A 22,619-nucleotide genomic window follows, 5' to 3' on the forward strand; every position below is an offset into this window, starting at 1 on the left:
ATCTTATTTTTACTTATGAAAGATCACTGAGATGTAAGAAGATTATCCCTTAAAATCCACATGAAAATCAATACTTTGGATGTATAAAATGAAATCAGGTTTGGAGTCATTAATTTGATATTATGTATCTATAATTCCTCTGATAGGACATTACTGTTCAAGTTGGTGGCCTGGTAGTCCAGGACAAAACCACAGGTTTCTAGTCTACTTTGTATCTCATAATTGTTATTGCCATTAATAATAAGGGTATTCAAGATTTTAGAAGTGGCACTACCCTTGAGAAGTGTCATAGAGTGATATCCAGAAGTTTCTTAGAAACGTTTCAGACATTTCTTCACCTTGTGGAGGACTTCTGAACTCCATAACCTAACCCTACCATATGTTTTCATGGTGCGCGGCTCCTTTGAGTCCTCTTGAGACTTGCTGCCAGAATGAGACCTGTGGCATGATTGGGTAATATGGATGTGATGTGATGAGAATCAGCACTTGATGGGGCTCTCAAAGCTACAAAGAACACTTAACCAACGTCTGGAGAAACTCCTGGATGTCACTTCTTGAGGCTCATCTCTACTTATACTTATACTTGTCTTTTTAAATAGTCACAAGTTATGTTAACAACCACAAAAATCTTGTGAGTAAAGCTTTGTCATTTTTCTTCAAATCTTCTCAGATCAATTCTTAATCAATTGTACATCATCATCTCAAATGGTCAGGGTATTGAATTCATTGATGATCTAGCCAAATTGTTTCATTTTGAGGTGGATAGACTTGAATTCAAAGGTGTAATAAGAGAGTTTGGATGTGTAAGATTCACTAATCAAGGAGTTCAAAGGTGTTGATTCAGGTGAGGTGTGCAGTAGAGTCAAATGACTCAAATCTGTTCTCTCAATTCTAATTTCTCATATGTATGTAAACCCATACCTTGACCTAACCCATAGTTTTCCCTGCCACGATTTCCCCTTTTTGCCCCAGAGGCCTTCTGTGATAACACATACTCTGTCAAAACCAATACCAAAAGTTGGCCATAAGATAAATATCAAAGACATGTGCCATGATCAAAACCTTGAAAAACGATCGAAATACGTGAGATTGGGTTTAAAGCCCATGGTCACAAGGATTTTTCTTGACTGTTAAGCCACCAGGGGAGTATTCCATATACATAATCTCATTGTCAATGAAAGGATATAATGAGTGCCAGGATGAAGGTGAGGCTTTATATTTCCTTAAATTTTGCAACCATCACAAACTTGCCCGTTGATGCTTGGGAACAAAGATCCCTCTTATCTCTGGACGCACTGAAAGGGCAAAAATGCAAATGACGAAGATTCAAAAACATTTGTTGTAAACAAGGGGGTAGTTGTTGTGACGTTCAAAAAGGTGAACGCGCCAGAAGTACGATAACGATATCGTCTGAGATATCAACGATTGAATTTCACGTTGAGTCGCGTCAGTCGCAAGATAAGGTGGCGCATGACTTGACAGCTACAACCCATGTTCAAGGAGGTGCAAGGGTGACTTGTCCACGTCTTAATTGGTGTAGCGACCCACCAGTGTCTGATTGAGCCTTGCCAGGAGCAATGCTGATACACACCACTCTCCATGGGCCTTGGTTAGTGCTGGTGGTATGTAAGGAGCCACTTCAGGTCGTGCGCAATTTGGCTGAAACCTGATCGGGGATATCCTACTGGTCTTGATGTTCGTTTCAGCGTTTTATATCTTGCCTCTTAATTCATTTTCCAATGGAGAAGCCAATCCGTGTCAGACCTGTACGCTTTCGTTATCCAGTTCGTTGTCTCTATACCAACAAGGGGAGAGACGGACGTGGCTAACTTCCATGCTTTCGTTGCTACCACCTAACCCTGCTACATACCTATCGTGTCGCGTACATGGAATGTCCATTGCACCAGACCTGCGAGACTGCCACCCAAAATGTTTCTACAAATCCACCCGCACAACTCTAAGCGTCCGACCTTGCATTCCATGTTTTTGGATCGGAGGGATTGATAGAAGCAACCTGTGTTGAAAAGATGTGAAATCGTCGAATGAGGAAAGGAATACCAAAGTGTCCAAACATATTCTTGGCATGAAGCGCTAAAATATGCTATATACAAAATGCACGAAAGGAAAGGCGCTTTAGGACGTCTTGACGCGTATCCAAACTCCTTTCTGACACCTCCCCTGTCCTTTGCTTTTTCAAGTCTTGATTGGACCATATCGTTCAACAGGTTGACAGACAAAAAGTTTCCGTGTGTGTTTCAATAGTGATACAACCTCAATCGTACTTCCGCATTCGTTACGACGCCCATGGACGTGGAAGGATTCGGCAGCGACTGTTCAGATTTGAAGCTCAAGCGGGGGCGACGTCGCGTTGCGTTTCAAGAAGTTGAGGGACTGACTGGTCACAGATCGCTGGGAGTTCATGATTCTAGGTGTACCAGTAGACTACTGGACGCAGGTATCTGTTCCCCTCTCAGTTCCCCTCCCCAAGTAGTATCGTTGCCTTTTCCACATTGGCTTTTTCGTCTCATCCAGAACACTCGTCACTCATTTGATTGCGTTCGTATCTCAACTTCAACACAACCATACCCGTTAATTATAAAATAAATCTAAATTTATACGCCGGTCTATTCACTTCGATATATCTACGTTCCAGAACATTGGGAAATCTGTTAGTTCTCTCGAACAGTTGTGAGTCATTCGGATCCTCTCTTTACTCAGATCCTCAAATTTACAAGTTTGCTCAAGACCCTTGTGATACAACATCCTACAGGGCTCGTCTACCCTCCAACAGGCGAGATGATGCTTTCAACTGCATATACACTCTTTTTCTCTTCTACTATGATGCTCCATATTCAAGCTTTCCCTATTCCTGATTACAATCCCCCCTTCAAACTCAATCGTCGAATGGAAACAATGGGTCTGGAGAGGTCTGCTCAAACGGCCGCAGAATTCGCCCACAATCCTACCGCGGCTCATGACGCGTTTAGGAGTACAACTATCGAATCGCCTTTTCATTCCTCGTCCCCGTATGAATATGTACCTGAGCAATTCCCCGCTGGGAGACGTGACGAATTTTCCCCCCACACTGCCGTCGATTCTGATTTTCGATTTGAACGTCCGAAGCCTATCCCAGATCGTAAAGCGTCTACTGCTTCAACCGTTGGCCGACCCGGTGTACTCAGAAACCTTGCCTCCAAGCTAGAAAAGACAGCTAATGCACTCGACCACAAGCCGCTTTCTATTCGAATTTACGAGGGTACGGGAATGAAGGCATTCGTCAAATTCTTAGGTCTCACAGGCCGTGCCATGAAGTCTGCCGGTAAACGTGCAGGCTCCCTAGCCGTCAAAGGCGTAAAGAAAACAGGAACTGCCGTGAAAATTACTGCTCAATACACTCTGGGATTTACTGTCGCTGGGGGGCTAGCAGTCTATGATGGTATCGTAGGTTTGGTAAAATGGACAGGTCGCTTGGCAGCATATGCGGCGGTGGGTACTTACAAGGGAGCAAAGAGGATTACACAATTACTCGCCTTAGGAATCAAAACAACAGGAAAGGGTGCTAAAACAGCAGTGGGTGCAGCTGCAAAAGGTGCAAAATCGGCTGCCGTAGTCACAACTAAGGGAACAAAGTCAGCTGCTCGAGCAACATTAAGGGGCGGGAAGATAGCTGCTAAATTCACGGCTAGAGGAGGGAGAAGAGCAGCCAAGCTCATTGATCGAGGTACGAATAATGCTAAATTTCGCATCGCAAACACCATCGCAAGGAGTGGAGAAAGGGTTAATCGGCTGGGCATGGACATCATTGAAAAGGCTATCGCTAGGAGTGAGGAAACTGGCGAGCCGATAAAACTGCCGCAGTGGATCTTACTGAGACAGAAAAACAAACAACCTTCGATCCCAGGCATCAAGCGCAAGCAGTCCTTCAAACTGGCTCCAGCTCGGTCACCAACTTGGCCTAGGACTGCGCACTCAGGTCCACTATGAGTGAGTAAAGCCCAATCTCCCTCAAACATTAAGTCGAACAATTTCCGAATCCTTTGTCATTACGTTTTTTTTTGATAACAGCCAATGATTAAAGTTTCCCTAAGCTTGAGCTCGATTGTTTTTCCGATACTACTTTTCACATTCCAAGTAAGTTCTAATGGTTTGCGGTTGAGGTTCTGATTTTGTTTAATCGATGCTGAGCCCCCGGTAGCAGGTATTGACGTGAACTTTATTCCCTTCACAGTTGTCTGTTCGCTTTAGACGTTACCCTCCTTTCCATTTGTATCCCCTAAATGATTTGCTTGCGGTCCAACTGACCTGAATCTTTCAGCCATGACAACATTTAATCGTTTCTCTTTCGTTCTTTGATGTACATGTTGTTTATAACCTACTCCTACAATAAACTATCGCCTCTTGGCTTTCTTCCAAACCATCCTACTTTCTAAATCGACAATATCTCCAACCAAAAAACACGTATTTGACCGGTGTGTTGGGTTATATATTTTTTGTATGTCTTTATCTGGAGCTACTATATACATACATGAATCTAGAACACGCTTCAAGGAGCTGAAAAATGAGCGTTTGGGTTGTGAAATGCGCCTTATACTCCTTTCGCACACTGAAGTTATGATACTCATATGATATGATTCCTCGTAGCTCCTGCTGAAGTGTCAATCAGTGATCTTTTGTGCCATCCGCGTCAGGATTGAGTGTATCTCGTACGCTAGAGTAATTTGGCACTCAAAACAAAAAATGTACCTTGTCGGCAGTTTTCTTTGTTCAGCATATGATATTTATTCTGTAGATTTAACTTCACATCGATGCAAGTATTCAATTTAAGCCTTACTTCAATTTTCCGTGTGCCATTGCCACTGTCAGTTTGGCTGGTCTTACATATAACTCAGCAAAACCAAAAGCTTCCTACATCCTTGGACTCAGGCCTCTTCAGGCTGTTTTAATATGCTGGGTTATGGAAGACAAACGCCCTGTGAAGGTTGACGCCGTGGGTCACTAAAAAGGCAAAGTTCATGGATCGTCTGATCCTAGCTATCCTCAAGGAAACCTTTGTTGAGTAGGTCACGACAAGTCTTTCACAGTGTCGATTAACCTGTCCACTATAAAGCTCACTCTCTAACCTCGATGCCCCAAGAGTCTCCAAGTATCCCACGAGTTTTACTCATCTGTCCATCCTGATGTATTCTAAAAATCATGAAAAGTTTTAATAAGGTAGATTTACAAGCTGAGGAGCAAAGGGATTGGTCCATATCTGACATTCAAGCAATGCAGTGTAACTTTAAGAAATAACGAACGAACGAAAGAACGACTGCGATACTGTAAGAAAGGGAGTTTCGCCAAACTAAGTGTCGGGAAATTCAGAAATGAAGGTATGCGACCTGAAATACTCAATGATACTCAATAAAAAAAATCTAGAATCTTTTAGCCTGCTCGGGTGACGCGAAGATTGTTGTAGGGATTATCTGACAACGCAGCAGGTTCGGGTGGCATAATATGATTTTCTGTCATATCAGGTTTCGGCCTCAGACGATTAGGTAGGTGCCACTTTTCCCGGAAGCGAGACTGGACGGCAGAAGCCTTATGGAACAACATTGTGGCTCGATTGGAACGGACGGGCGTTGTGGGCATGGACACTGATAGAGATTGACCCAAGACATGAGCGGAAGAGCAACAAAAGTTGGATGCCCTACAGACGCAAATCAGAGAGAGTCGTCAGACACTCAATGCACATCAATCATACTATCAATTCAATCTCTCACCATGGACTAAGAGGAAGTCCGATATCCAGTCGGTGTGGAGGTTCTAGCTGCGTTTCATCTGAAACTTTTCTCAAGATCTTGTCAGAACAAGCATCGTAGACTTTGAATCAAACGAATTCCACTAACCTTTTATGTCATCATGGCCTTCTGGACCGCAAGGATTTTTTATGACCAAAGTCGCGGAGCAGCAAGCCAATTCTCTAACCCCCAATTTCGAGTTTGGATGTAGTTTCGGAATCTGAAAGCTCCAGGCGATTCCAGGATCTTGGCGCCTTCGGGGAGACAAGATGGGGTTCAGGTATGCGGTTTTCTTCAAAAACAAGCAGGCCACTGTGATGCTGGTTAAGAAGAAGAGGATGATCATCGGGAGAACAAGTGCGATTAAAGTAGTATGAGAAGAGTCGTTTGCGTCTTGTTGATTACTCGAAACAATATCTACATCTGATGAGAGGTCGTTCCCCATACTAAAAATGAGCTAGAACAGTTCCCCGGGATGAAGGTATGGGATATGTGTACGGTGTCGTCAAAGCTCACTACTTGCCAGCAAGGGGAGCAAAAAAAAGAGAAACGAGAAAAGCAAATGTAAGAGAGGTTCTTGGAGTTAGAGCATGTCTTGCAACTTTGAACGACCTTCTAGCGTTATAAGAGCAAGAAGGCTGCGCTCTCAGAAGGTTCTTTTGGCCAGTAATAGACGATCCTGAACACGCGCAGAAGTAGATCCAAGTGAACGGAAACAAGAACACCCAACCGCGAGAAAAAATGAATACTATCAGTAGCCCAATATGGACATGAGTTTTGGGACATGATTTCACTTTGATTGCTGGGCGCATCCTCACCAGCGCGGCCCAAAGCCATAATGATCGCCTAAATGAGAGAATTCAAGGTTACTGATGTGGGATCCAGAACGAAATTCGAGTGGGTTAGCGGATAGCAAAACTGAAATAAGTGGCTAGCCGCTTGGGGCTCCTTGTATCTCCTGCCAATCTCAACAGAAAGGAAGCTCACAAGTCCAATGCGATCAAAACGCTTCAATTTGAGTTGACAAAACTTCATATGATATCATCTGCTTTCGAGGTGGCTTGTGATAGATTGAAATTGCACTTGAGAAACCAGTCAAAGTAGACTTCTTTGGTAACCAGAGACAAGGTCAATGGTTAACGACTTGAAAGAATGTTACGAGAAGACCAACAAAAAGATGGACAGACCTCACTGTCAGCATTTTTTTGTGAGCTGCAACAACTAATGGCAATAGAAAATATTATTTGTTGCCTGCGTCTGTTACGTGGCTTTGGACTCTGGAGGAAGGGCAGATGTGCATGCCGCCTGGCTTGCCAGTTCCCTGGCCACTCAGCAGACATTCCACTCTGATCAAAACAATGAAATGTCCTATTTGTAGTATCACTCCACTATAACTCTTTGCAGTCAGTGATTATCAATTATGTTGAGCGTCAAGTGAGCTCAGCGATCTTGCAAATTCCTCAGACCAGAACCGTCATAAGAGTGGTATGTGATCTGGAATTTGTTTAACAAAGCACAACTTTCCAAAAAAAAAGAAGACTGCTCTGCTTCGGATTCAGTTCGAAAAAAGATGGTCATCAAAAGTTTGTGGCATTGTTAAAGTCAATACAAGTGCTTTCGACGGCTGAAACTTTACCTTGCCAAAAATTTTCCAACTTGCAGTGAGCTCATGGAAAGATGCCACTGGACTCTTCAGACTCACTGGATTTTGTCTAAACCTCTTATCCTCTTGTATTGCTGCTCTTGGACCATTTATCAAACTGAAACGCACAAACGAACATCAACAAGGATGGCAAAACTGACTTCATGATAGTGACGTAAAGATAAAATTGAATACTAAAGATCTTTTCTTCTTCACTCTTTACAAAACGATATCACCAGGAATCCATAAAAAATTCAAACTGATAAGAAAACCATATTCAAACTACAAGTTAAAATTTAATAAAGTCAATCTTGAGGATACATATACAATTTTGTAACAAATACACTTTGAAATAATCTCACAAAAACTGTAAAAGAAGAAAACAAGTGAGAGGAAAAGTAGGAAAATAATTAATAACGTTTTTGAAAGTTCGTCAAGGTTCTCGTTAAAAAGAAAAAAACAAATACGAGTTTTAAATAAGAAAAAGTAGGTTGAACAAAAAGGATGAGTCAAGCAATAAGTTGATACAGTATGACACAGAGAAGTGACCAATCCACTAAGTTTTATTTCGAAGGATTCTGACCATAAGATCTCAAACCTGGAAGTGCCACAGGGTGAGGAGGCGGTACTAGAGCATCAGTTACTGGTGGTTTGACTGATAAACGACTAGGTAAATGAGATCTGAAAATCCATTGAGAAGAATGTCGGGCATTCATAAACTTTTGAGCAATTTGTAAAAATGGACCATCGCCAGATGTACGGTCAGGAGTACGGCCAGGACTCTTGGGGACCGGGGATTTGACCGCAGAGATGTGGATTGTCGAGGTAGGGCGAGAGGCATGTACATCCAACCTGTAGTATTTAGACGTTATGAATGTTCGTGATCATGTGTGTCAGCAGCTAAAGTAGGACTACAGAAGGAAAATCTTGGTTAAAAAGCATGCTTACGAATGATCTGGTTGAAGCCGTTCGACGGCTGTTGGGTCAAGGTAAGGTAAATCCGTATGAAGGACATCTTTATCTATACAAGATCATGACAGAGTTTAACATCGAAGTAGCGGGCTTGGAAAGAATATATAGAACTGACCTTTTGTTTGGTGATGAGTCTGGGAGAACGAAGAAGACTCATAAGTTGATGTAGTTCCTGATCTTTGTAACTCGGATTTGATATCCTGAGTTGCAAACTGCTCAGGCTCTACCACTTGAAATGACCATTCACTGGCATTGTCCGAGTGGCTTCGGGAAGATCGCTTGTTTCGTGAATGAACATACAAAATTGCCGACATTGCAACTAATAGCAGTATGAAGATCGGAAGAGCGATGGCTACGATAGTAGTTCGGGATAAGCCTTGTTCGACTGTCTGCGAGCTTGGATTCTCGGATCCTTTCGATCCCGAGTCTGCCGTCGAATTAGTCAAACGTACGAGATTTAAACTCGGTATGTCAGACTGAGGAGAGGTTGGTTTTTTTGATTGGGGAGCGCTGTTGAATGCTACTGAATTGAGAGGCACAGAAGTTATGTTAACGGCCATGGTTGAGTTCCCTATCTTTGCTGGAGTAAACGTGGAAGCCTCCGATCCAGTGGGCGAAGAACTGGCCGACCACTGATACGCAGAATTATTTGTCGGTTTCTTATCCACCACAGATTTGTCTACACCGCTAGCCAGTGGGATGTCAAACGACTTATGGCGTGACTCCTCTGATGTATTGGTTGATGCAGACGTCGTCCCAGTGGTTCCGTGTGAGGAGCTCTTCGATGAAGAATTTTTGGAAGACGAAACACTTGGTGTCCAGGATGAAGCCGGGGTTGGCGGAGAGGAATCATCCGACGCATCAGTTTCGCGAGATGGCGAAGGAAATACCATCACACTTGAAGGATCATCGCTCATTGTCGAGTTGGAATTGTGCTTTTTACTATCAGAGTGTGAGCTAGCGGACCCGTAGGGATTGGTGGAAGTAGGAGAAGAATCTTCGACTGGTGATGCTGGGTAGTCATCTGAATCTGAATCTGAATACATTATATCATCCAAATAGTCCAATGATTCTTGAAAAGATGGGGGAGATGGGGAAGTCGAACTTGTCGACTTCGGCTTGCGACTTGAACGCAACATCCTGCATAAATCTAATATCTAATTATCTCGAATGTCAAACTAAGATGTACCTCCCGGTGGGAATCGGATTGACTGACGTTTTGGTCCTTGGAGAATCAAGTCCACAGAGGTAGAATAATCGTCGTGTGAATGAGAATTGTATCTCGATACGAAGACAGGAGATGGAATCCCAGCTCCCATCAAAAACAAAACAGATGGCGAAATGAGCCGAACTCTCAATCACAAAAGTCCATTCCTTCTGAATAACAAAAGAGATGTTGACACGGTTGATATGCGTGATTCTGATATAGGTTCACTAGGATATCATCAAAGACTAAAGAAACTCATAATCGACGAATCCAATCACCATGAAACGATGTAATCTCATTAAAAAGTTGAATTGCAAAACACCTTTGAGCTCGTCGTTAAGGATCGATAGTTTGCATATCACGCAAGAGTTACACGTGAACGATATATAAGTCAATTGCGGCAGAGGTCCATTCATCACCAAGCATCCGTGTGAATGCGAGCATTAAGAACGACAAGATCCAAGAGTCTCTCATCACCGTTAGGAAAGAAGGTGTTTAATCGTACCCAGCCGAGCTTTGAATAGGTGTTAATTACACCGGTGGTTAATTACTTGCTGAATCGTGAGTATGCATCAAGAGAACGCCAGATTGCAGGACGTAGATCATATCGTGAATCTCTCATAGGACATGCAGCAATCAATAATTGATGTGAGCGACTGAAGGCCGTATTGGGGATAAACAAAAGTTGAGAATGGCTCAAAAGACGATCGAAGCAAGAATATGATAATTAGCAGGAGGGCTCGCATCATCATCACAGTCGAACTTGAAGTTAACCCCATGGTCGCTGACCGCCGTTCAAGGTGCGCTGAGCGCGCCGTAGTCGAGGTCCGCGCCCGCACAAGCTTATCTCTGGACTCTGTATGGAGTTCGCAGGGGCTGTGCACGTAGACCGCAGCCCTAGTGTGGTAATGAGTAGACTCCCAAATAGGTTTGGAAGTGAAGCTCAGCCCAGTTAAAGCCCGAATCAAACCCCCCCCCTTTGAGCTTTCCTCGCCCATACTGATTCTGCCTCCCAACCAGTATCAACCATGTAGGTCTCTTAACCTTTCCACATCTTATCACCATCAACTTCACTCTATGCACCTATCAGGCCTTCTCACTCGCTAACCCCTAATGCATTTTTCTTGACTTGCAGGAGAGACAAGTGGCACAAGAAACGTGTGCGTCGATAAAACGAAAAGAAGAAAAATGCGCGCTCGTTCCAGTTAGTGATTCTTGACCTTTTCGATTCCAGACTTCAGCTTACTGATCTACATTGTTTCATGTTGAATAGAGTGAACGAGATTAACCCATAATCTACCGAGCCGAGTCGAACCACCCATACCTTCCGGCTGAGCTCAAACTATCACATCCTCTTCAACCTATGCAAACCCTACAATCGATCTCAACACGTTGACTAGGGGATATTATGTTTACCGATCACTTCGATCATGTGCTGGATTGGTATTTGATGAAATCAATGCATTAGGACCTATCTCCATACCTTCTGCTCTGGCTATTGTGCCACTTGCTTGCCCTCCATTAGAGTCCCCTCGACTTTAGGTCTCTGCCTACTTCATTGCCCGATTATAGCCCAGTCGGACGGCACTACTCCTGAGATTACTATGTGCTTGCCAACTCTACATATACACCGTCTGCTGACTAAATGTCCGTTGCTCCCTCCCATGAGCCCCTGGTTTCAAGGAGATTCAATGTCCTCCAAGACGCAGCGGCTCGGCTAGAGCCACCCTGCCACCTATGCATATTTGTGACCTTGCAGTGGCTGTTCACAGTACCTCGCTGACCCTGCACACATTGCAGCGGATAGACAGTGCACCAACCCATCGTCCGTTCACCCCTTCGGACAGTGTGACATCTACATACGAGGCTTGATGCGTCTCAAGAACTGGATTTCAATTCGCTAGTGGCAAAATATTGAGGGGCTGAAGTTGCAAGGACTCTGATTTTCGACTTTGTTGACCCCGTAATCCAAGGCTGCTGCAGCTTGCATCTCGTATTCAAAATCTCAGTATCTTCCTTCTTGAAAGTTGTTTGAGGAAACGCATACAAAGCAACAGTGTTGCAGGATATGCTTTAAAGCTGAGATGTGCCCAAGCCCGAATTATTTGAACAGACCTTTGGTCCAAGACAGCAAGTGAAATAGAGTCAAATGGCTTTAATTACCAGTCGTTGTTGTCTGATATCTATCATACATACCTCACTAAAATGCCCACTTCCTGTCTTTCTAAGTTCTGGGGCCTTGATCTCCTCACCAAGATGTTCCTCGGACGCAAGGGCCGTATGAATACGTAAGTAGGCTCTTAGTACCTGTTGCACAAGGAATAATTGATATAGGGCTCATCAGAAGTATTGATGACACATGCACCTGTGGTTATTGGTATGGAAAGTTTTCTTGGTACTTGTAGAAACGTGGTATCAGTTTGATGAGAAGAAAAATTTACCAGAACGTACATACCACATAGTAGATTGGATACACTGACAAGATGAAAATGATTTGTTCGGAATTTAAAACTTTTATATTCAGGATGTGGAAAAAATGGGAAGAGCATTAATTTATTCAATAAAGCAAAGATGGAATCTTTGTGATCCGGCTATACTAGCATCGGGAGAGGGTCATCATATGCAAGGCAAATGACAAGGTCACACTGTGATTTGTGCAAAGTAGATATGCTAGAGTTGACTGTTGATAAGTCTGAGTATGTATGAAAGGTATGCGCGAAGCATTTTTCATTTTCATCGTCGGGTTGTTCAAGAATTGATGTGGTCGAGACCATAGAGGCGCAATAGACAAAACATTACGCGTTAAATGCAAGAAATAAAAAGAGATACTACTACAAGCGAGATTGAGAGAAGAAATTACTGCTGATATATTAAATAAAGAAATGTGTGCAAGGATACAAGAAGACTAGAACGAGACAAGCAAAAAAAAAAGAAAAACATCAGAACACAAATGCTAGAACACCAACTGGACCTCCACAAAACCCCTGTCACATCATTGCTTCTTGTCATGACCCAACAAAATCTTCATCTTCTTACTAAAGTCTTGCCCAGATGCCTCCGTTAGTGGTCGTTTCGTTGTTAGTCGGACTCGAGCCTTTAAAGGTTTATCGTGCTTAGAGTCGTAACAAATCCGATCTGACATAACGTGTAGGGATTTAGTCCGGAAAGTCGACAAGATCTTTTGAAGTGGAATCTCATCGACAGGGGGGCAGGGTTTAATGACCGAAGGTCCAGCTTCCATACTCGCTTGCACCGGATTAGAGTTCTCCTTGGCCGATGATCGAGATGTAGATGCTTGCGGATTTGTGTCTTCGGTCGCCTCCTGTCGACTATTGTCCGCCGGTTCATCATGAGACGAATATCCGGAATCCCCTTTGCCATCCCCAGCCTCGACGCCTTCACCATCCTCAAGCTCCCTGATGTCTTCATTCGATCGATAATGATGTCGATTAAGATTGTCGGAAGTTGATGAATGTTGGTTTAGATCGTCAACATGAGCGGCTTCTGGCTCAAAATCTCGAGATTCCTCCAATATGTCTGATTCGTCCGACAAGTCTTGTGAATGGTCATCAAATGAAGATGCCCGGCTTCGGTTTGGCGTGATGAATCCACTTGGAAGAAGCCCTCGTGGTTCATGGTTGATTAAAGAGCCGTTGACTCGGGAGAGATCATGAAGAGCATCCCTGAATTGCCTCCGACCAATGAGACCGTCGTTGAATCGATTGCAGAGATTCGGAAATAAGTCCCGTTTAGGACTCGCGGAAGCAATGGCGCGATCATTTCTAGCGTTCCAGTTTGAAGACATTTGGGCAGTATGCCAGTAAGGGTCCAAGATTACTTCGTCACCATATGGCTTTGCGTCCTTCTTCGTATAACGTGTTGGGAGTGGACGAGCACGTCCGGGGATGCCGTTTTGAGATGGCGAATGCAAGTACTCTAGAGTAGATACCACAGAAAGAGATAGTAAAAATCAGTATACGCAAAAAAAAGAAGTCAAAGCATCAAGAAAGTCTTCTCACCTTTGAGGATAGGATGATTTCTTATTGGGGCAACCGTAAAGCTTTGACGACTGGGGCACATAGGTGGGAGTGCCGCGTTGCGATGGGTAACACCATCGACTTGGGGAAGGAGGTAAGAGGTAGATTGGTATGCCATTTCGACTTCAAGAAGATTGGAAGATGTAAAGGTGAGGATATATAAATATATCTAGATGATAGTAGAAAGAAGATTTAAGAGTAAGAAGGCTGGTGAATGTGCCGAGAAAGTGAAGGAAGCGGGGTAGGTAGAGCTGTTTATCAAAAAGGGTTATAAAGGTATTGCGAGGTTTTGATAATGAAGCTTTGTGAATAGATAGCGTGATGGATGAAGGAAAAAGAGAAGGATACCTGGGGGGAGCAGGCCTACTTATACGCTTTCCAGTGGAAAGCGACTGAGTCATGATTCGCATCGCGCCCTCATCTCAGCTGTTGTTCCTTACCAGATAGGTGAGTCAGTCTGCATTCCTTGAGTCTACCGTCAAAGCAGTGTGCCTCACCAAGTCATTTCTTAGGCCCGAATAAAATCTCGGTCGCAAGTGATCAGTGCTGAACCTCGCCATCTTTTCTAATCTTCGTTTTGGTCCTGAATTCCATAGCTCAGGTTCTTTTTTGATCCAGGAATCGCAGTGAATCAAAGACTTGGCCATTTTCTGAAGTGTACCTGCCACGTCGGATCTTCATCACAGCTGCTTCACATATCATACTGATGCTTGATCAGGATGAAAGACGGATCGGATTGAGAAAGGTAGAACTTTATGCTGCCGCAACTGTCTACATAGTCCCTGAAGAGTTCTTCCACAACGCAAAAGCTCGTTCATCAAGTCACAAGTGGTAGCCAATGGGTGAGCCGATCGTTTCATGTCGATTAAATACTTTTGAAAATGTTAGACTCGTGACCGACTATCAGGTAAAGAGGTACGCCCAGATTGTTTTTGTAACTCACAAAGCGCCAACTTCAAGGTAGTCAGACTAATAATTTGATGAGTCTATTGCAATACAAAGAAATCCCAACAAAGAACTCGAAAAAAGTCAAATATGTAGGGCAGTTTGTTTACCTCGAGAGTCGAGAGGCTCAATGTTCCTGATATCTGGTCAAAGCGCGACATGACGAGGGTTGAAACTCAGTTCGATCCAGCAAAACATTTGTGACTACATCATGATCAGTCATTTTGAAACCCCGACTTTTGAAGGTAAAAGCAATTATCTGACCATGTCATCTGGACAACATGTAGTAGTGGTTCTCTTCAGATGTTCATGATACAGCAAAGAAGTACATAGGAGAGAAGTGGGGTACATTTTTTCAAAAAGTAAGGGATGTCAAGTTGGAGTTCCTTACGGTTTTCGTCGTGAAACACTTTCCCGCTGTAGCATAACTCTGATGTCTAGCCTGTTTTTGTAAAACATAAACAGTTAAGCTTACAACATGTGATCAAAGAACTCACCTTGACTGTTTCACTCTTGGAAACTGGTGGGCTTGATAGTAAGATGCAAGGCCTTGCATCCTCTTACCAGCACTTTTTGTATGACTGGGTGGATTACCAAGGTAAAAAATCAAAAAATCCTCCATTGTGGTTTACTGGCTGATATAGGACCACAGAAATATTGTTGATGGCAAAATGGTATGAAGATTTGCGCTGTTGGTTTTTTTGTTGCAAAAATTCAAACTTGACACCCCCTAGTGCAAGATGATAGGACTTGGCTTGATGGGACAAGATGCAAGAGATAGAAAGGGCCTTCAGGTATTGTAGTTAGATTGCTAAGTAAGGAAAAGAGTCCCTGCTCTACGCATCACAAGAAGTCTAGATGGTACAGTATAAGCATACAACAGGTAAGCCTTATACAAGTAAGGTCATAACACCACTCCCCCTTTAATGTCTCGACCTCCTCTTGCAGGCCAGCATCTTTCCACGGGTTGGCATTAAAAAACCCATTGGGAAAAAGCCTCACCCTCTCTACTTTCTCCTTGACCTTCTATATCTTACTTCAGCTTGAGGATATTTTTGATTAAATTCATTCACTAGTTCTTGAGCATTTTGAAGGTTGCTTGACGGTTCCCACGAATCGTGTTCTTCTCCGTACCCTTTCCAGTTAATTAAATATTCTACATTCTTGCCTTTCTTTCTCTTATCCAATACTTCATTAACTTCGAATTCTTCATTTTCATTGATTATTACTGCAGGTGCCGGGGTTGCTTCTTGTCCTTTAATTGAGCTTGGATCATACTTCCGTAATAAGTTAACATGAAAGACAGGATGTATTTTGCTCATGAATTTGGGTAGTTCAAGTCTATAAGCGTTAGTTGAAACTCGTGCGGAAATTACAAATGGTCCCATCCAACGATGTGAAAACTTAACAGTGGGTCTTGACATTGACATGTGTTTGCTATTCAGCCAAACTTTGTCTCCCTTCTCCCACGACGGTGTGTTGTTTACTTTTCGGTCATGTTGTTTCTTCATCTCTTCTTGCGTTAAGTTCATCGTATCCTTTAATTCTCTTTGCACCATCTTGATCTGCTCCAATCGGTTTTCTACTAGTGGTACACATTGCGTGCTCGCAGGAACATCTGTGAAATTCACATCAAACCCATAGTTAGCCTTGAATGGTGATATTCCTATTGCAACATGTTCATTATTGTTATATGAAAACTCTGCAAATGGTAGCAGGTCAAACCAGTCATCTTGCTTATAAGAGGTGAAGTGTTGAATAAACAGTTCCACCGCCTTGTTTGTGATTTCCGACTGCCCGTCAGTTTGCGGATGATAAGCGGTTGAAGACTGCGTTTTGATCCCCAATTGTTTATGGAAGTCTTTTGTTATTCTGGAAATGAAAATGTTTCCTCGATCCGACGTTATCGTTCTTGGGGTGCCATGTAGTCTCCAAACTTCTCGAATCATCAAGTCAGCTAGTTCTTTTGAGGTCATGCTTTTCTTGCAGGCTATGAAATGAGCCATTTTTGTTAGTCGGTCGACCACGGTGAGAATACTATCATACCCTCCTGATTCCGGCAAGTCCGTAATCAAGTCATAACAGATATCGAGCCACGGTCCTTCAGGAATAGGCAATGGTTGCAATGATCCAAACGGTTTCTCGGTTCGAGCCTTCACTCTTTGGCATGATTGACAACCGTCCACATATTTGTTGACAAAGGCCTTCATCGACGGCCAGTGATAGGCTCGTTTAATCAGAGCTAGCGTTCTCATTCATCCTGGGTGCCCAGCCAGCTTGCTGTCATGTCTAGAACGCAAGATTTGAACCTTTAGATCAGTATCACATGGTACAACGATTTTGTTTTTGAAATATAAAATTCCATTCTCCACTTGGTATCCTTGTAGATGTTTCGAGTTTGGCATTTCTTCGCACAGCCTGATCAATTCCTTGATGTGTTCATTGCCTCCTGCTTTCTCTTTGATTAGTTCGATTAAATCTGAATCTCGTAATATTTGACGGTTTGGTTCCATTTGCTCTTCTTCGTTTAGTCTATCTTCTTCACTCTCTTCAAATAGATCATCATTTTCAAACCACATTTCAGCAATTTCTAGCTCATTCAAGAATGCGTCAGCCGGTAAATTTTCGGGTTTTAATAACTGTCCAAATGTCAGTTTGGTTCCTTCAGCAGGTGCAAAGTCTGGCCTGCGCAACAATGCATCTGGCTTAGTTGACTGTTTACCGGGTTGAAAACTTATCTCAAAGTCGAACGTGCCCAGAGTTTCGGCCCAGCGCGCCTGTCGTCTTGTAAGTTCCTTGGTTGTCATGAGGGATTGCAAGTTTTTGTGATCAGTGTACACTATAACCTTGAGCCGGTGTGGGTTACCTTCAAGGTACTGACGCCATTCCTTGAAGGACGCCACTACCGCCAAGAGTTCTTTATCGAAGATCTCATAGTTGCGCTCTGCTTGAATCAAGGATCGTGATAAGTAAGCAATGGGGTGAAGTTCGCCATCGTCATTAGATACTTGTGAGAGAACAGCTCCTAATGCGTAATCCGAGCAGTCGCATTCCAATACAAATGGTTTGTATGGGTCTGCTATTTTGAGTACCGGTGCCGTGGTGAAGGCCGTCTTGAGTGCTTCAAACGCTTGATTTCGTTCCTCATTCCATGTAAATTCAACATCTTTCTTGGACAATTCATTCAACGGTCGTGCAACTTTGGAAAATTGATTTATAAATCTTCTGTAAAAATTGGCGAATCCTAAAAAGGTCTGAGTGTCGGATAGGTTCTTTGGAACTGGCCAATCCTTGACCGCTTTCACCTTGCTTGCATCCATTTTAATCTGATTTTTTGAAATGATTAAACCTAAGTAAGAGATTTCTTTCTTTGAGAACTTGCACTTTTCGGGTTTAAGCCAAACATTTTGAGCCTTCAGGATGTTCAATACTTCTTTGACCACTGTCTTATGATCTTCTCCAGGGCCAGTATAAATGAGTATAACATCCTGATATGCCGCAACATTGCGTCCTATGTGATTCTTCAGTATATCTTGTATAAAAAATTGAAAGAAGCCCGGAGCACCTGTTGGACCAAAAGGCATTGTAAGTGGTTCAAATTGTCCAGCCTTACAGATGAATGCTAATTTTGCTTCGTCTCCTTCTCGTACCCGAAGATTGTTATATCCGTTCCGCATGTCCAAGCTGGTGAATTTGTCAGCATTGAGTAAGCTATCAACTAGTTCCATTGTTAAGGGAAGAGGGTATTTGTTATTAACAGTTACAGCATTCAGCTTTCTATAATCAAAGCAAGGTCTTAGATTGCCGTCCTTTTTTTCGGTGAATAGAACTGGAGCCGCCCAAGGAGATGTAGTGCGTCTTATAGTGCCATTTGCCAAACCCTTAGTTATCATTTCATTTAAGACTTCACTTTCTTTTGGCGATAGGGGAATTACTCGTCCGGCCTGAGGAGTTGCTCCTGGAACAAGGTCTACCCGGAAGTCGTATGGCCTGTGAGGAGGTAACACATCTGAATTTGCCTTCTCGAACATATGTAAATACTCATGATAGCATTCAGGCACAAGTTCCTTTGCTGATTTCGGCGGAGTCTCCTTAGCTTTATCCGCAGCGATCTTTGCTGAGAGATTCCACAAAGTCTTGAGTGCATGTATCATTGTTGGGCTTGGTTGCTGGGATCGTCGAATTTGATCCAGAATGATGTTTGATCGTGGTGAGCTCCCGCGCAGTTTCTTGAAGTTCATCTGTAATATGGAGTGAGAATGCTTGTTCACTTGTTCTTTACGTCTGTTGGAAATTAAAGGTGTACACGTACTCTGCGGGGGTTTTAGAAAGCCGTTGCTCGACTTAACCCCCTCGTCACTTTGCCTAGTATCCCTCTCAGGCTCCACTCCAGGTTGGGTCTTCGAGGTGGTTGTTGGCTTGGACGAAACTGTGGTTATCACAGCTGCAGGTTCTTCTTTCCTTATCGACTCGATTTCTGGTAAATTTTCTAGAAGGTGTGCTGGCTTGCCAGCTGCTTCTTCAATCTTGGATGATAAAGTCAAATCGAACTCACATTGCGGGGGTGTGAATGAGCACGTAGACTCCACCCCCTCGTTGAAATTCCTAGCGTGCCTCTTTGGCAGTTCCTCAGGACTCCTCGAGGCTTGTTTCGGTTTGAACGACACTGCATTGGCAGCCGCAATGGTAAGTTCTTCAGTCTTGAATTTGCTGTTCTTCCAATCAATCAATTGATAGTTCTTCTTGATCCATGGCATGCCTAAAATAATGTCATACTTGTCTCTTAGGTCGGTTACAATAAAGGTAGTTGGTGGTGTATCACAGGAGTTCACATGAAAGTCACCAGTGTGCGTGATTTTGGATTCATGTCCACTGAAGCCCGTAACACTTCTGACTTGGGTTAAAGGCTTGGTTTGAAGTTGATTTTTTACTACGAAGGTCTTACTGATAGCTTCATGAGTAGCTCCGCTGTTGATCAGGGCTCTCGCGTTTATGGTTGTGGCACTTTTAACATTGAAAATGGTAATGCTTTCAATAATTCTTGTATCTTTTATTTCAAGTGCTTAATTATACTATTTTCTGATGATAAATCATTACCGCTCGGGGGAGGCACAACCTTCACTCCCGAGCATCTCCATTTTTTGATTCTTCAGACCTTCCTTCACTCTTCAACTCATCCTTTACACTATCAACCTCAGCAAACTTTGATCTAAATCCTCCTCTACCTCTTCCTCGCCAACCTCCCCTATTACTTCGTCTTCTTTTATCAGGACAATCTCCAATGTAATGATCAACTTTACCACAATGATAACAAGCTCCAATTGCACCTCTTTGCTTATACTCCTCACTCGTGATGTTCAACCTATAAGCTGAGCAGTCCATCGCATCGGGGTCAAGAGAAGTCGATGATGTTATAGGAATTGATGCAGAGGTTCAAGTCTGGTGAGTCAATTCTGAGTTACGTTCGTTAACTTCATTATCGATCTTGATTGCTAATTTAGCCATCTCCTCTACTTCCTCAAAAACATCTCTAACCATATGAACCCTAATTTCTCCTTTTAACCCCTGCTTGAATTGAGAGATGAGTACAGTATCGGGCCATTTAACAATTAGAGACAACTCGGAGAACTTTATCCAGTAATCGGTAACCGATCGAGTTTGACGTAACGCTCGTATCTCTCTCTCGGCCTTGGTGATTCTTTCTGTATCAAAGAATGTGGCTTTGAAGGATTCTATGAACTTCTTCCAAGTTACCAGTCGCATTCTTTCCGAGTCCAGAAGTTGATCAGTTAAAGATTGACCCCATAGACTAGCCTTCCCATCCATGTAAGATAATGCAAAAGCAACTTGAGCTTGCTCATTTATGAAACTTGAGGCATTCATCTGCATATATAAGCTTATCTGGTTCACAAATACTTCGGCCTTTTGGCCTTTTGCTCCATCAAACTTGTTGGGTGTCGCGATTTTGGGAGGTTTGACTTGGGATTGTAGTTGATTCGGGTTTGGAGTTGGAGCGGTTGTAGGTTGTAATGGTGCATTGGAATTATTCTTTTCAACACTTTCTTTCAACTCAAACCATCTTCTTTCTGCTTCTTGTCTTAACCTGCTTTCTTCTTCTAATTTCACATTCATCTCGTCCATTCTTTTCATCAATTCAGCTACATTAACCTCCATTATAGTATCTTCTACGTCTTCAAACCTTTCACTAGGTCCTGAACTACTAGGACTAACGGGTAAACCGAATTCCGGCGTGTTGGGTGGTTAATCGAGGGGATTCGAGGGAATAAGGTTTGTGTATCAATTCAAAGTTTGATGCAGGCTTGCTGTATGATGCGGGGAGATCTCGAATCTGAACTTGTCACTACTTTAATTGACTTTGATCTACTGTTTTCTTTTTTTGAAACCTTCTTTTTCTTTCTTTTAAGCTTTAAATCTTCTTATTCTTCGTGTTTCTTTCTTTTTTTTTTCTTCTTCTTGTCTTTAAACTTTGCAACTTTAAATTTCTTCTTTCTTCGTTTTCTTTCTTCTCTTGGATCCTGAGTGTTTCTAAGACTTAGCAATATGATAGGACTTGGCTTGATGGGACAAGATGCAAGAGATAGAAAGGGCCTTCAGGTATTGTAGTTAGATTGCTAAGTAAGGAAAAGAGTCCCTGCTCTACGCATCACAAGAAGTCTAGATGGTACAGTATAAGCATACCACAGGTAAGCCTTATACAAGTAAGGTCATAACACAAGATTGATTTATTGTGTATAAAACTAGTGGGTAGTGTAGGGCTGTGACCCAATCCTGTGAGTTCAGGGCCGGCCCATAAACCCAATGGCCGCTGTAATTTGCTCAAGGGGCATGATTATCACTGGTATTTGATTTGGCTTTTTTAGTGGTTTTTATTCCGATTTTTACATGATTATTTTTATCATTCATTTCTTTAGGAAATTTTGAGATGATTGGGATCCAGATGTCACAATTGACTTTAGTATAGTGCTTAAACATTGTAGTGTTGTCTGCTGGCCACCCCATGGGGTGTTAGATTGGGAAATATTATGAAATTTACTGTCCCTTGGGCTGTATGCCAAGGGGGGTGTCTGCCACACCCAACTGACTGTTCATTTCACTAAGTTTCACCATGCCCGTCCCCCATGAGCACGTTGATGTACTCACACGGAGAGTTGTGTAATAAATTTGAATGGATCTTTATTCAATTTGTCTCTAGAAAATGCAAATCCTTTGTTAATAATAATAGACAATCAAAAATGTACCGCTTGTCAATGGAACTATGAACAAAGGAGCCCATTTAACACTCTTGCTGTCTGAACCTCTTGACAAAGGCAATTGTATGCTTAGCTCTCAGACCTGTTTGTAGGTTATATCCACACTCTATGGAAATTGATTGGTGTGAGCACGTCGACATGCTACCTCAAAACAGACATGGTGTTTGTAAGTGTCACTGTTTTTAAGAAACATCTTGTGGTGTTCCAGAGGCGTCCCCACTTGGAATCTGGCTGCCCAGCTTCTGGGCAATGACTGAGCAATTATTATGGCACATGATTTGGCAAAGTGATGAATGTGCTGTTGGTCCACTTGAAAAAGTTGGCAGCCAGGGTGGCAAACATCAAGAGCTGACTCGGGGTTAAACTGACATGCACTGCACTTGGGGCCCAACTTGCATATCTGATCCATCAGGGAATTGACTAGCATTTCATGTAATCAATGGGAATCACATATGGGAATGGGAAGGAAGCCAAAAAGAAGAGTAAGGGTAGGGTAGATAGGGTAAATTGAGATTGGGTGAAAGCATATGCTGTAAAGTGCTGTAATGTGTGTGAATGCTTTGGTGAAGAGTGACAGATGCAGATGTGGGAAATTTTGTTTATGACTACTACAGCTGTTTCAAAAATAAGAGTGGCTGTCTTTGTTTTTTATTTTATTTTTTTCATATCCGTGGTTAATCTGTTTTACTCGATTGAATTATTCATCTGGAATGGGGAGCAGATGAGGTCAAGCCTGCTCAAATGTTGGCATCAAGATCTGTGTTTAGT

At 42.8% G+C, this 22,619-nt stretch overlaps 5 protein-coding genes across 5 annotated transcripts; 2 read left to right on the plus strand and 3 right to left on the minus strand.

The window, feature by feature from the left end:
* Positions 1-2,838: 2,838 nt before the first annotated feature.
* On the plus strand, positions 2,839-3,984 carry MELLADRAFT_90140 (uncharacterized protein; the record flags this gene model as incomplete). The annotated part of the gene is made up of 1 exon (XM_007413150.1): positions 2,839-3,984. One exon carries the CDS (start codon positions 2,839-2,841, stop codon positions 3,982-3,984), a length of 1,146 nt encoding a protein of 381 aa, XP_007413212.1.
* Positions 3,985-5,132: 1,148 nt separating this feature from the next.
* MELLADRAFT_72554 (uncharacterized protein) lies at positions 5,133-6,425 on the minus strand (the record flags this gene model as incomplete). The annotated part of the gene is made up of 3 exons (XM_007413254.1): positions 5,133-5,686; positions 5,760-5,823; positions 5,886-6,425. The coding sequence occupies 3 exons, from the start codon at positions 6,220-6,222 to the stop codon at positions 5,422-5,424; spliced, it is 666 nt and encodes a 221-aa protein (XP_007413316.1).
* Positions 6,426-7,982: 1,557 nt separating this feature from the next.
* Positions 7,983-9,548, minus strand: MELLADRAFT_78555 (uncharacterized protein; the record flags this gene model as incomplete). Its single annotated transcript, XM_007413253.1, has 3 exons — positions 7,983-8,271; positions 8,368-8,440; positions 8,507-9,548. 3 exons carry the CDS (start codon positions 9,528-9,530, stop codon positions 7,983-7,985), a joined length of 1,386 nt encoding a protein of 461 aa, XP_007413315.1.
* Positions 9,549-10,458: 910 nt separating this feature from the next.
* MELLADRAFT_90143 (uncharacterized protein) lies at positions 10,459-10,770 on the plus strand (the record flags this gene model as incomplete). Its single annotated transcript, XM_007413151.1, has 3 exons — positions 10,459-10,534; positions 10,583-10,628; positions 10,734-10,770. The coding sequence occupies 3 exons, from the start codon at positions 10,459-10,461 to the stop codon at positions 10,768-10,770; spliced, it is 159 nt and encodes a 52-aa protein (XP_007413213.1).
* A 1,820-nt stretch (positions 10,771-12,590) lies between these two features.
* Positions 12,591-13,753, minus strand: MELLADRAFT_90144 (uncharacterized protein; the record flags this gene model as incomplete). Its single annotated transcript, XM_007413252.1, has 2 exons — positions 12,591-13,534; positions 13,618-13,753. 2 exons carry the CDS (start codon positions 13,751-13,753, stop codon positions 12,591-12,593), a joined length of 1,080 nt encoding a protein of 359 aa, XP_007413314.1.
* Positions 13,754-22,619: the final 8,866 nt, after the last annotated feature.

This window comes from Melampsora larici-populina, assembly GCF_000204055.1.
Source record: "Melampsora larici-populina 98AG31 unplaced genomic scaffold MELLAscaffold_35, whole genome shotgun sequence".
In the NCBI taxonomy this organism is placed as follows: Eukaryota; Fungi; Basidiomycota; class Pucciniomycetes; order Pucciniales; family Melampsoraceae; genus Melampsora; species Melampsora laricis-populina.